The sequence below is a fragment of the Podarcis muralis genome, chromosome 4 (genome assembly GCF_964188315.1).
Source record: "Podarcis muralis chromosome 4, rPodMur119.hap1.1, whole genome shotgun sequence".
Lineage (NCBI taxonomy): Eukaryota > Metazoa > Chordata > Lepidosauria > Squamata > Lacertidae > Podarcis > Podarcis muralis.
Genome location: NC_135658.1, coordinates 84,174,923 through 84,190,094, shown reverse-complemented (window position 1 = coordinate 84,190,094; position 15,172 = coordinate 84,174,923). Strand labels below are relative to the sequence as shown.

Below are 15,172 nucleotides of genomic sequence, written 5' to 3'. Positions count from 1 at the left end.
CTCACACCTCCCTTTTTGTATTCTAGTTTAGTTCGTTATTTCAGCAAATTCTTCCCATATTTCTCAATTTTAGTTTAAATAGTTAATCTTCACACTCTATCTTATTTATTAATCAACATAACCTTTCCCTCTTTTAATATAATCTATTATTCAATTTACCTTACTCCATTTAACCTTATCTTATGTTAAAAATCTTAAAATTTCAAAAACACATCACATTCATGCATTTCTCCTTAAAAACATTTCTACTAAAAACATTTGAACTTGGATCTACCAGTTGCAAAACCAATGTTTTAACCATTTAAAGCACATAAATTAGCAGTTAGATAATCTGGTATAAAGTGTTGTTTCAGAAGTTGATATTTATCCTCCTGGCAGCAGATCACCAAGGTGTCAAGACTTTGGGCTTTGCTAGCTGATCTGTTTTAACTGGAGAATGCTGGAGACTGAGTCAGGGACCTTCTCCATTCATCCTCCTGCTATTCATGTAGTTAATCTTGCCACTTTCAGACTTCGATTTGCTCTGTCTTCAGAACCATGATCTAGAGCAGGGTTACCTACCATCTTCTGCTAGGAACAAGTAGATGCCTTGTTGAATTCTGAGTGCCGTAATAAGAAGTGTATCCTGAGCACAAGGTAATTCATGTGTATCAAACGGCATGTGAGAATCATGTGGGTCCTTGCACATGTGAGTTGATGCCAAAATAAATTGGATAGTTTTTAAAATAGGAACACAGGAAGCTCAGTATTGTCTTTAGTGACTGGAAGTGGTTCACCAGGATTTCAGACAGGGATCTTTCCCAGCCCTACGAAGAGAGGCGGGATTGAACGTGGGGGATTTTGAATATAAAGTGCACGCTCTACTACTCAGTTACGGCCTTTCCCCCCATTGTGTTAGCTTTGAAATTGTTAAACTTGAAGCACAAAAAACCTCAAGACTTTCTCTTAGAAAGCATATTGAGTTTTAAGACACAATATATATTAACTTTTTACATGCATGAGGATATTTAGTTCATTATAATCTTTCACCATTGCTTGTGGCTGCAGCTGCAGGTGTGCAACATTTTAAAAATTTGCAAACAAAATGTTGTTGTTCAGAACAGGTTCCTTTACTGTGGTAGTACTCTGTTTTCGGCCACTGGCCAGCCAGATGCCTTCAGAAGTTCACAAGCTTGGGCATGAAGATGGTGGCCTCAGAAGGGAGGCATGTCTTCCTCACTCAAAGGACCAAGCCGTAAAACGTGAACCATAGCTAACAGCTGTTAATAGATATGTTGTCTGCTGTTTTTGCCTAGCTGTCATGCACTTTGTAAATGTATGTCTGGCCAATACCACTTCAGACTGCAGCTCATATGACTAAATGATTCTCCAAACAAAAATCTCCTACATACAGTAGTACCTCAGGTTAAGTACTTAATTCGTTCCAGAGGTCTGTTCTTAACCTGAAACTGTTCTTAACCTGAAGCACCACTTTAGCTAATGGGGCCTCCTGCTGCTGCCGCCACGCTGCCGGAGCACAATTTCTGTTCTCATCCTGAAGCAAAGTTCTTAACCCGAGGTACTATTTCTGGGTTAGCGGAGTCTGTAACCTGATGCGTATGCGACCTGAGGTACCACTGTATTTGAAAAAACAAACTGTTACATGGAGACTTCGAATCCTTAGTTAGCCTTCTCCTTTGCATTCTTGTTTGTTATGTCAAGGGCCCCCCCTTTCCCTGTATGGAACAGTATTGTGATGTGAGCCCCCCTCACTGGTGGTCTGGAGTGATGCAGCCCAGACACCGCTTTACTTCTTTGGTGAGAACTATATCTTGGTTCAATCCTCCCTTCTTTTAAAAAACAAGTCACCGACCGTGACTTGTTTTTGAAAAGAACAAGTAATATACAAGTCACACATGTATATTAGGACCCATCTGTATATTGAGGCAAAATCCACCAAGCAATAGATTTACAAATGTTAGGTTGCTCTGATTTGAAGAGCAGAAAATAATTTCTTTGAAACTTAACATGGTACAAAGCATGAAGTTGGTTTGGAGTTTCCTACCTTCCTCTCTCTTTCCTTCTCCTGCCATTGCCCTTGCCTGACACAAAAAGTTAAATGTTTACCTGGAGTTATTTACCACCACGCTGGTGTCTTTATTTTATATTCCTTTATTTTTAATATTCTTAATCTGTGGTGCTGTACTTTTTGGTGAGGTGGGAATGTATATAAGCAGCAGTGAAGCAGAAAACTGTTACAGAGGTAGTTAGTTACCTACAATGTTGGCAGACAAGGGTGTAATCCAATTGAATAAAGCAGGACCTGCTGCCAAGTAAACATTCATAGGACCAAGGTTGAAAACTCTAAACATAAACTGAGGTAAAATTATGAATTAACTTGTTCATGCAGTCAACTTTTGCTATTAATTTAGTGGCTTCTCACAGAAGATGTTTAGTTATTGTGCTCTGTAAAGAGCTGAGCTTTGATAATAGTGCACTCAATACCTGCTTTAGTAAATGATAATTCCTGATATGAATTGAAGCAAACAAATGTTCTTGGCAACTAATGAATTGTAGGTTTTACTGAGGCTTACATGCTAAATTCTAGTGTTGAAATTTAGGCTGTTGGTTATGACTGTTCATCTTCAGACTGGCATCATTTTGGCTTTATTTTGTTACTTAGAGCTAGACAAAACACTTCTTAATAGTCATTTCAGTGCTTGATAAACTTCAAGGTTCATTGCTTCTGTACATTTTTCAAATTATTAGCTTCTTAATGCATATGGCTTTAATTTACCCCCTACTGATATTCTTAAATGGGTTTTCAAGAATTTTGAAAGTGGACTACTATAGTTATGCGTCCACTCTTGGCCCTGATTGCTGACACAGAATTTCTTAAGTAGTCTCCACAATTAACAGGATGGAAGTTCAAACAGTTCTACTGCAAAAGCTCAAGATTCCCTTGAAAACAGATTTGTATTTGGTTTCCTGTAGTGTGTTTGCTCCATTTATTTCTAATGAGTTGCCAGAAGCTTCTGAGAGTGCTTCCTCTTCTGCAAAAAGACATTTAAGTGTGATTATCTACTAATGTCACAACATTTTTTTCCTGTTCTTAAAAGATGAATTCTGTATAAAATGTGGGAAATGTGTGTTATTTGAAAGGGGATTTATAGTTTAAAAATCTATTTCTATCATACAAGCAGCACAAGACTTTCTCCCCACCCCCTCTATTGAAAAAAAAACCCCACCACAGTGCATTTTTAACAATCTTTTGCCAGTGTTTGTCAGAGATATTCCTTGTTTTACGTGCCCTGGAAATTTAAAGGAAATCCTTTTCAATTATGAGCAGTTTTGCATATGTAATATGTAGATCCACAGCTGATTGAGCAACTTTATCCAATGAGTGCCCATTAACCTTGAGGGAGTTCCCCAATGAAGTGCCACAAGACGGTCTTGCGCCCTCTACTGTTTAGCATCTTTATAAATGTCTTGGATGGAGGAGAGGGGGTGCCTAGCACAGTGTTTCCCAACCTTTTTTGGGCAAAGGCACACTTGTTTCATGAAAAAAATCTCGAGGCACACCACCATTACAGCCCCGTGACGTCAGCGTGCAGCGTCACGCCGGGAGGGACATGAATTGCTAGCAAATTACATAATCACCTCCTTGAGGGCTGGCTCATCTTCTCCGAAGGCAGAACCCCATTAATTAACAGCACAGACTCACACCATAGCCAAGACGAGGGGGGAAAACCTCAGTCATGCACAGTCATGCACATGTGGGGGCTAAATGAGGACGAAGACCGGGCAGAGAGCAGGGTTCAAATCACCCCACCTGGCCAGGACAATCCCTGGGTGCTCCCTTGGGCCACTCGCCTGACCCACCTCGCAGGGCTGTTGTTGCGAGGATAACACGGGGAGAACCACGCGCGCCCCCGGGAGCTCCTTGGAGGAGAAAGCGGGCGATGAATGCAATGCACGAAATATATGAGAGGCGACCAGGTTTTGCAGGTGAGGGGCCCCCGCCAGCCTCCGCTTCCAACACCCGGCGCAACGACGCCGAAGTTTCCCCCCGGGCTCGGCTCGGGGAGCAGCGCTGCTCCCCCCCGGCTCCCCTTCGCCCTCCCGGCTCTCTCTGCCGCCCACTGGGGACCCCCCTCACCTGCCAAGTCCGGAGCGCCGGTGGAAGTTGCATGCATGAATGCAGGGCGCCGCGTTGCCATTGCATTGCACTGCACTCCATGCAACGCCTGCACGCATGCATTGCCTTGCACGCCCGCCAAGGGGTCTCCCCGCTGTCCGATGCGTCCCCTCCGGCGCAGATGCAGCATTGCAAAAATAAAAAACCCCCGACGCAGCCCTACCTGGGGGGCAGCCTCCGCCTCCGCCGCTCCGCCTCCGCGGGGATCCCCGGGCTCCATCCTGCCGCCCGATCTCCGGGGGGCGCAGGCAGGCTGCGCGGGGTCTGCGCGGAAGAGCCCCTGCCCGCCCGGCCGCCGCCGCTGCGCTCATTCCATGGCCGGGAGAAGAGCGCTTCAAACAAAACGCCCGGCCCGCCAGGCCACGCTGGGAAACGTAGTTCGCGCACCCCGCACGGGCGCGGAGCCCAAGGGCGAGGGGACTACGGATCCCGGCAGCCCCCGCGCCGGGGACGGAGGGGGAGAGGCCGGGTGCAGGGATGGAGGGACGGGTGGGCGAGCGAGTGAGTGAGTGGCAGCCGCCAAGCCTTGGCCGAGAGCCAGGAAGGGCCTCCCCGGAGGAGGAGGAGGAGGATCAGGGAGGCGCAGAGCGGGAGGGAGGGAGGGAACCCCAGGGGTCATCTAGTGACGGCGCCCCAATCGAAAATTTGACTTAAAAAAAAAAATCTTTCAATTTTTTAATTTTTCCCGCGGCACACCAGGCAACATCTCGCGGCACACTAGTGTGCCGCGGAACAGTGGTTGGGAAACACTGGCCTAGCAGATGTGCAGATGAAGCTGCAAGGAGTAGCTTACACTATGCAAGACAGAATGAGGAATGAAAATGAACTTGACTTGTTGGAAATACTGACTTGGCAGTATTGAAACTACAAGACAAAATTCAATTGAGATAAATGTGCAAAATCCTGCATTTAGGTATCCGTAACCAAAGAGCGGGAAGGTAAACGGCATTTCCGTGCACTGCTCTGGTTTCACCAGAAGCTGCTTAGTCATGCTGGCCACATGACCCGGAAGAACTGTCTGTGGACAAACACCAGCTCCCTCGGCCAGCAAAGCGAGATGAGCGCCGCAACCCCAGAGTCGTTTGCGACTGGACTTAACTGTCAGAGGTCCTTTACCATTTTTTAACCAAAGGACACAAATGTGGAAGACCAGGTTTGGCAGAAGCACATGAGAATAGGATATATTTGTCTTAGCTGATTGTAAGCTGAACATGAGCTAGCAGTCTAATGTCGCTGCTACCCCCCCCCCCCGCAATCCACATTTTAAGGAGAGCAACAGGGGATATGTATTCAGGGAGTGGCAACCAGGATGGTGAAAGGTCTGAAAATCACGTCCCATGAATAACAGGGGTGTGTTTAGCTTGGAGAAGAGAGTCTTAAAGGAGAGACAAACAAGTTATACTCAAATTGCAGAAGGGGTGTCATATGGAATAGGCTTGTACTTTATTGCTGCAGAAGGCAAAGCCAGTGGGTAGAAATCACAAGGAAGAAGATTTCAGCTAAACATTAGGACAGATGTGCCAATGGTAAGAATTGTTTGATGAGGGAGCAAACAGGTCATAGGAGGTATTTAAGTAGAAATGCTGTCGCTTCAACATGCATTGCAGATCATGCCCTGAGCATGGGTTGAACGGAATGATCTTAAAGGTGCCTCCCAACCCTATAATTTGGTGGTTCTATATTGTGGAAATAACCATTTTTGTGAAAACATCCATTCTAAGAGCCCTGCTGGATCAGGCCAATGGCCCATCTAGTCCAGCATCCTGTTCTCACAGTGGCCAACCGAAGGCCTGTGGCAAACCAGCAAGTAGGATTTGAGCACTCTCTCCCCTCCTGTGGTTTCTAGCAACTGGTATTCAGAAGCCAATTCCTGAGCCACAAGAGGACCTCTGCTCAGGCTCCATTCACCTGCCTGTGAACTTTGCGAGAGAATCTCAAGTGTTCAAGTGGTGTTGCTGCTCTAGGGATGCCTTTTCTGGGGAGTGGCCAATGTGAGAAAGCGCCTGTGATTCCCTCCTGCAGAAAGATGCAAGTGATGCACCAGGGAATGCCAGTTGATTGAACATGGCATCCATCAAGAGTGCCTGTGTACATGTTTTTTCTCCTAGGCTTCCTTGACCTGTTAGTTGAACTACTGACCAGCTGTTCACCCACGTCTTTTTCACCTCCCAGAGGTTCATTGTCTTTAAAACCTTGTCATTTTTCTCTTCTTCTTCTTCTGACATTTTATTAATGATTGCCCTTATTAGTAGCTTCTTGTGCTGTTTATGCCCCAAAGTATTTATCAGTATTACTACTACTACTACTACTACTGAATTAATCAATTGCATTTATTTTCTGCCAAGGAGCTCATTGGAAGTAATCACTTCCAAAATATTACTGAGCAAAATACTAAATCATATTTCAAATGAAAGTTCTACTTCATAGAGCTAGGGGAACACGTCCCAGAATCACCAGAAAAGTTTTCTTCCTGTACCTCCCATTACACTTTTGATAGAAGCTTAACAGCAAGTTGACAAAGATTTATTTGCAATTTTTTATCTGAAGCATATGGGCGAAGCTTCTGAAGAGGAGATTGCAGGGCAGTCTCCATATATCTTTGCCAGGGCTTTTCTCAAGGTTGACATGTCATCTTCTGATGCTTGAGCTAATGAAGTATTCACTGGGCTGTGTTCTTACAAGCTCATTTTTCTTTCTTTCTAATTATTTTCTCTTGGTTGTCCTTGAGTTGGGTGCCTTCTACTTCACAAAATTTAGCTCCCAGACCAGATTAGATGCTGTCTGCCTCACTGCCACTACCCACTGCGTTTACTTTTTGTATGAGATGGCTAAGGGTTGCCCTCTGTCACTCCTTGTCCTCTCCTCTCCTCTCCTCTCCTCTCCTCTCCTCTCCTCTCCTCACCCACCTACTTAATTCAACATTGATTTTGCTACTAATCTCTGCCCCTCACTCTGAGGGAAGGGGTCCTTCCTTAGAGTAAGGTTGCCTAGGTACTGCCACTGGTTTGCCACCTCGGTGTGTCATGCATTGTACATCCATATGAGTATTTGTGTATTCCTAGGCTATGTGTGATAGAAGCCATTTTTGCCTGTGACTCACAGTACAACTTTTTCCTGAAGATGCAATGGTTAACTTGACTGGGATGCTTTCATTGGACTATTGGAGTTGTTCTCTCTCTCCTTCCCCAATTAAAAACTGGTGGTTGCTACGTTTTTAAGATAATGTACTTGTTCAGTGGAAGAATTGTGGGCCTCTGTCTATCTCAAGAGACTATGGAGTGCACCTCTGGGGGTGAAGTCAAACTGCTGCATTAGTAGCACCAAAGTGACCTGCCTGGGGCGCAAGCCTGGGCAGTGTGTATGGAAGTATTGGGCTGCCCAGATGACAAGACCTCTTTCTTGGCCTTGCGGATGTGGTCCAAAAGAAAGCAGAGCAATACATTTGGCACTAGCCTGGCTGCAGGAGTTGCCAAAAGGAGGTGTACAAGACGCCATCCAACCCTCTTACGGACTCTGCTCCAGATTTGTGTAGGGTTTACTCCTTAGCCTTTTCTCCTCCTGAATATAACCTGCAAGGCAGCAGAGGTTTCAGATCCACGTTTTTCACCTCTTAGGTGGGCTACCTTCCTTGGTGGATGAGCCCCATCTGCCCCTCACTTCCCTCTACAACACGTGCAGAAACCGCCTTCTTGACAATTGGACCCACTTTTGGTCTTGTTTGCTCAATCCGCCAGAGCCTGTCTTTACATGCAGGGCAAGGCTTTGCGACCCATCAGTTGCCTTCTTCTGGTTTAGCCAGCCAGTCAAAGCCATTCCCAGGGTGCGGCCGCTGTTGCATGCTGACGGGTTTAGGGGGTATTATGGGATGGGTAGTACCTCTGGGGGGCATGTGGTGCTCCTTCTGGGGTAGTTTGTCAGGTTTTGGTCCCCCCCTTGCACTTAGCTATCAGTGGAAAAATAGCTTCTTATGAAATGGGAAAAGCCAGTTGCTCTGCAGAAAAGAATTGTATTTGGCTTAATTATAGCCCTTTTCTTGAGATGTACCAACACAAATGTTCAGGAAGGGCTATGTCATGGGCACCACCATTGCAGCAGAAAGTAATGATCTGAGCCAGACCTCAGAACTGAATCACTTGAGGTTGCTATATTGTCACAAAATGAAAACTGAATGTAGAGTATCTGGCTTTAGCCATTCATAATGGAATTCCAATGACAAACAGCATAGCAGGACAAAGTCATTAACCAAATGTTACCCCAGTAGTTACTGATGTAGAAGCTGCTTTGTGTGCATTTGTACCTGCTGCTATCTTTGCAGTCAGGATCCAAGTTCCCTGAAGTTTTATGGAACGTACAAATTTTTGTACAAGTATTGTAATATCAAACAATATTATCTACCACCGTGAATATTGTAAAAGAAGTCTGATCTAACCTTGCCTTAGTTTTTCACCCACAGAAATGAAAGTTGACTGCTCAAGAATAGAAGGAGAAAAATCTGGAAGATGGCATTGGTTAATATTTCCCATTTCCTTGGTGCATACCTGATTTCTTCTTTTTGTTCCTGTAATCAGGAGCTGTATCCATTTATTGAATACAATGGAACATTATGAAGAAGGAGATCAGAGCGGTTAAGCCTCTGCATTCTTGTCTCTTTCTACTGATCAGTGGCCCTAAAAAGAGATGAGTTAACATAAACCTGAGTGGACTGTTTAACCTTTCTCTCTCTCAACCCCCCTCTTTCTGGAAATGTAGATGCAATAACATTTACAGCTGAAAAGGTTCATTCTCAGTTTCTAATGTTTAAGGATGCAAATGAAGCATTTTGTCTCCTCTGTCGCCTGGAGGTGTTATGCACAGAAAACAGAAAGAGGTTTCTAGGATTAGTTCCACAGATTTCTTTTATCATGTAAAAGCTTTGACTGATTTCAGTGCCAGGAACTGTAAGAAATGGTATATGGAAAACATCTATAGAAAATTCTTTACATGTTTCACTTTGTTTCTACCTAAACCACTAAGAAACCTATTACTTAACGAGTACTTCTGAGGTCTGTAGTTTTTCCATACTAATTTAGAAGGACTCATGTCTTGCATTTTTAAATCTGTCCTGGGAAAGAACAGTGCTCAGAATGACGCATGCAACGTACTGTATTTTTTAATCTCTCTCTTTGTTTCATGTTTTCATATCCTTTGTGGCTGCTTGTATACTCCACAGTCTGGAAAACTGCACAGCGGTATTTTTTTACACTGCAAAATATTTACCTGCGGACTCTCGTAACCCAGGAACCTCTCCAGAGTTTCAGACAGTAGTCCTCCCCAGTCCTATCTGCAGCCGCCAAGGCTTGAAGCTGGGATCTTTTGCTTGTTTATTTTATATATTTATATATTTGCTGTACTCTACCTTTTAGTTTAAGTTCTTACATGGTGGCGTTCAAAAAAATTAAAACAAATAGGCAGTACCACTGCTCCTTCTTCAGTTTTGTGGTATTCATGGGTGAAGTTGCCATAGATGTATATTCAAGCATATTCTTTTCTACTAGTGAGGCAAACCTAGTTCCCATCCCTCTTTGGGTATGGAAGCTTTATTATCTGTCTGTACACAGTGTTGATTGGCTGGCAACTGTGGTAATTCCTCCCTCCTTTTTTGCCTAAACAGTTTTACAAATAGATAGCTTTCTCTCTGTGTGTGTGTTTAATGTCACCTTTATTTTCTTTATCCAGTCACTTGGCATCTTATTTGTTTTAAAATCACTATTTGCAAAATGTTATAACAGCAGTTTTAGAATGCAGGGGAGGAAAGTCTACAGGTTGGCAAAATGTCTGTGAATGTATGTTTGCTGAGAGTTATGAAGCTGCACATATTTGTTGCTGTTGTAGATTTGTATCCAGGAGCTCAAAGCTATGTATATTGTATTCCCCTTTCCTTTATATCTACACAACAGCCCTTGGAGGTAGCATCTTCCCCTCTTTTGGTTCCAAGCAACTAGTACAGTGGAACCTTGGTTCTCAGATGCTTTGGTACTCAAACATTTCGGCTCCCAAACACTGAAAACCTTGAAGTGTTCTGGTTTTCGAACGTTTTTTGGAACTCAAATGTCCTATGTGGTTGTCGGCTATTGTTTCCGGGGCGCTTGGATTTTGAACGTTTCGGAAGTCAAACGGACTTCCGGAACGGATTACATTCGAGAGCCAAGGTTCCGTTGTATTCAGACGCATATTGATTGCCTCCAACGTTGGAGACACAACATAACTATATTGGCTAGCAGCTGCTGAGAGCCTTATCCTCCATGATTTTTTTCTAATTCTCTTTTATAACTATCTAAGTTGGTGGTTGTCATTGCCTCCTGTGGGAGTGTATTTCATAGTTTAACTATCTGTTGTGTGGCATATATTTGTATCTTGCTTTTCCACAAAGGAGCTCAAAGTTGTGTATGTTTTCCTCTCCCCACCTGCGTTTATATTTGCAGCAGCCCTGTGAGGTAGGCTAGGTTAAGTTGCTATATGTAGCAGGTCTTGTTAACAGATTGGGTGGCACGGGGTCCAGAGGGCCCAATCAACACCCAATGTACCAGGCCCAGGAAATCGCTTTTGCATCCCTGTCCTAAAACATTTCCCAGAAACTTGCCTTGGCGTACATGCTGGTGCTAGAAGGATTGGAAACATATATTTTCACTGCATGTAGGATTACGGTTTTGATAGATCTCTACCAAAAGGGGTTTACAATATAAAGACACACAAAGAGACATCTGAGGGTGGTGGAGGAATTGACACCGTGTTAAACAGGGGAAGAATATGTAATTATTAAAGTCGCACAAAATTTGGTATTGTTACAGTATAAGGTGGGTTCCAAACCAGGGGTGGCATACTTTTTGACCATGTGGGTTGTATCTTTATCATCCCCCCTACCCCTCAGGCCAACTTTGACAGGTGGGCAGGAGGGGCCACATAGGAAAACCTGCTGGCAAAGCCGCAGGCAACAGGATTGAACTGTCCACTCACCAGCAGATGAGCAGAGAGTTCAATCCTTCTCTTGGCAGGATTCTCTCTTGTCTTCATTGCTGCCATTTGAAAAGATCCCCATTTCTGGATTGGGGTTTTTGTGTGCACCTTACACATTTTCATCATTCTTCTACAAGTTCCTTTGTTGTTGTTTAGTCGATTACTCATGTCTGACTCTTCGTGACCCCATGGACCAGAGCACGCCAGGCACTCCTGTCTTCCACTGCCTCCCGCAGTTTGGTCAAACTCATACTGGTAGCTTCGAGAACACTGTCTAACCATCTCATCCTCTGTTGTCCCCTTCTCCTTGTGCCCTCAGTCTTACCCAACACCAGAGTTTTTTCACAAGTTCCTTACCTGTGGCTAGTTCAGCATCCCATATAAGAAACCTGTTACATGTATGTTTTCCCTGCCCTACCGCCATCACCATGGAAGGGGGCTAAAGTTTTGTATGAACATTCGCATTCATTACTGGATGGAAGGCTTCAGCATAAAGCATATGCCACCTTTCTTTCATCATGGAATCCAGGTGGCTCCCAGTTCAGAAACTGACCATACCCAGGCCTGCTTAGCTTCAATGAGTTTGTGGTCTCGTGCACTTTTAGACCATACTCTAGAACCTTGTTTTAGATGTGTGAGAATGAGCTATCATTTGAGTGGACCTTATATAACTTCAAATGCAATGCTTCTTAGCATTTCATTTCACAAATTCAGTACTGAGTAATCAAGTTAAGGGATACGATGAGTTAAGACCAAGGAATATGCATGAATTTGTGAAATGCCCAAAAGTCATGAATGTTGTGACTCCTGGCAGCTTTCATATGCTTGCCTGTGGATGTTCTGTCTGGGACAGAGCAGATCAATAAACAGGATGTTGTTAATGTGGTCAGTGATTTTACTGTCTAACTAGTCAGCTGATTTTTGTTTTTTAAAAAGCTGCACAATTGATAAAAGAGCCTGACTGACATTATCTCACACAAACTATCCAACTTATAAGGTCTTGAATATATATATATAATAGCAGTGCTTTTCAAGCACAAAACAAAAACTCAAGTTCTCTGGAAAAAGAGAAAAGTGTGTGTTTGAGAGAGAGTCTAAAAACAAATACAACGAAAGAGTGTTATGAGAAATGATAGTTTATAGTACTGGGATAATCTGGACATAAAGAATACCTCACTTTAAGACATTAGGCTGTTCTGAAGTGCAGTCTGTATGAGTATGTTACTGTGATTCCCTAGCCTACAAAGATAATATCCATTTATGGCTTTTATTATATATGCAGTACCTAAATATTTTAAATGTCCATCCTGTGCGTCGTGAACACTTACAAAGAGTAAATTCATTTCCGTTTTGTGTGAGGCTTATGTTTTAAAGAATGCAGAATGAAATCCTGAAGTTAGTATACATTATTGAACATATCTTTGTAAGCCACTTGTGGCTCCTTGACTCATGAGTTAACTGTTTTTTCTTACTCAGGGGATCTTGCAAATGTTCAGGCTGGAATACTTTATGGCTCTCCGCTATTTTTCTTTGGTCTGGCTTTGATTTATGCAAACAGTAATTATAGGAGCTTTGTGCCTGTGTTCCATATAGGCTTAACAAGCTCATACACATTTTAATGTACTGACTCAAGCTAGGCTGCTTACATAAATTTAGGGTTTTCCCTAAACAAAATCTCAGCATAGTAAATATATATATATATGCGAGTAAAAAACCCTTTGCGTTCCTTCTCTCTTCAGGCATCAGAAGGTGTTGCTTTCATTGGACCAGACATGCATGCTATTCAAGCAATGGGGGACAAGATAGAAAGCAAACTCTTAGCCAAGGATGCAAAGGTCAACACTATACCTGGTTTTGATGGGGTGGTCAAGGTAAGAAACATTTCAAAGATGTTTTTCATTTTAAAAGAATGCTTTCTGAGGCTTATTATAAAATAGCAAAATCGCCATCAACATCACCCTTGGGTTTGTGCAGTGATTGCTGGGTGTGCAGTGCCATTTCGGTTCATTCTTACAGCACCCTGATGGAATCAGTGTTGTTAAGTCACTCAGTCAATGATGGGCAGTTTTTGCCTTTGCCTCAACTCTGTGTCACTAAGTGTAGTGGTTTGTTTCTCCTTCATGTAAATGGCCGCCATTCCCTCATATAAGAGAAAGTAACAGAGGCAGTCAGAACACCACTAGAGGAGTTAAAACTTCTCGTTGCTCTTAAGAATTTAGCTTTCCCCTATCTGAGTCTCACTGTCTTTGGTTCCATTTCTTGCTTGGCTAAAATGTGGTGGGTTGTTGGAAGACTCATACACAGGCCTGGCACAGGAGTCTTGTTAGAATAAAGTTATAAACTCAAACTAAAAAGCAGCTGGTCCCTGGCGCTCCACCCCTCCCTCATCTGGCTTAGCCCTCTGAGGCCTGCGGCAAGTGTACATGGCTGCCCGCCACGGGCCTGTTCAGATGGACTTGCCTGTGAGTTGGTCCAGGAATCAAAACGTATTGCCCAGGCTTGTGTAATAATATCCTCTTCACCATAAAGTTGCTCCAAACTGAAAGCCGCCTACCGTTTCCTTCTCAGGAGCTGGATTTTGGCAAAGGGAAAAAAAATGTTTCCAAGGCTATCTCTCCTGTTTCCCAGTATATCATTGCAGTAATAATGTGAATAGACCACTGCTGCTGAAGAGGCTTTTTATATTTCTTGGGAGATAATCAAATTGATCATGAGCACCTTTCCTTTTATTTGGTGCAATATTGGTTTGCCACATTCTGATGGCAATATGTGTCTCGTTCCCCAATGTCTTGACTCCAAATGCCTTTGGGTATGTTGAGGAATGTGACCTGTTCCTAAGATATGTAGGTGTGATCTTTCTGGCCTTTGGTCTGTCACCATCTCTCAGCTCAACCCACCTTTATAGAATTGTGAGAATAAAAAGAGGTCAGTTGTTGGATATGGTCCAGAGCTGCTTTGAAGAATGCAGTAAATATGTGGTTTAAACTCTTGCAAGCAAAGCCTTAATGGTTTTTTGGATCATAGACACATGCTCAAATATAATATAATTTTTTAATTTTCCAAAATGAAAACAATGTTTGGTTTTAAGAGTAATATGCTAGTTATTTGTACTTTTCACGCATGAGTACCAGATTTGGTTTACCAAATTATTGAAATGTCAGTGAATACATACTTGGGCTAGGATCCAAAGCGCCACACAACTTTGGGCTTCTTTTTCCTGGAACCACAGTTATCTATGCTGCATATCAAACCAGTCTTTGAATCTGAAGTTTCTTAAACAGCATATACTTAACTACATGGGGGCAGTATTTGAGGAGTGGGGGGCATGGGAAGTCGACCATTCCACTAGTGGAATGCAAGTCTTTTGAGTCTGCATCTTGAATCCCACAGAAGTTGAATATTTTATGGAAGGTTTATGCTTAATTGTTTTAGCATTCTGAGTAGGTGCTTGAAAACTTTTAAGGGTCAGAAATATACTGGGGAAAATGCAAAGTTTTTTTTTATTGCTACCCACTCCCCCAATATACACATATACTGTTTTAATGAATATATGACTTCCAGCACAGTCTGGCACATGCTTACTGAGAAGTAAGCCCCACTGACTTCAATGGGACTTACTCACAAGTAAGTGTGCAAAAGAAAGTGTTATGCTCTTTCTACCTGTGCTGCTTTCTCGCCCTGGTGGATTGTGGCTAGTCATTGAAACAGCATCCTAAAAAGGCTTCTTATGGTCAGAGTAGGCAGTGGTACTGCTTGATGACATGTGCTTTTGGACAAGGAGAGTTATAATATTTGTTACTATTCTACAAAAGTGTGTATGGCCTAAATACAGTGGTACCTCGGGTTACAGACGCTTCAGGTTACAGACGCTTTAGGTTACAGACTCCGTTAACCCAGAAATAGTACCTCGGGTTAAGAACTTTGCTTCAGGATGAGAACAGAAATTGTGCTCCAGTGGTGCAGCGGTAGCGGGAGGCCCCATTAGCTAAAGTGGTGCTTCAG

General features: G+C 43.3%; 1 protein-coding gene across 2 annotated transcripts in view; it reads left to right on the top strand.

The window, feature by feature from the left end:
* The window catches only part of PCCA (propionyl-CoA carboxylase subunit alpha), a 225,965-nt gene that overhangs the window by 45,533 nt on the left and 165,260 nt on the right, over positions 1–15,172 (top strand). For both annotated transcript variants that reach the window (XM_077927686.1, XM_077927685.1), the window contains exon 7: positions 12,910–13,041. In XM_077927686.1, the coding sequence (XP_077783812.1) occupies positions 12,910–13,041 (132 nt within the window). The remainder of the gene's footprint in view (positions 1–12,909; positions 13,042–15,172) is intronic.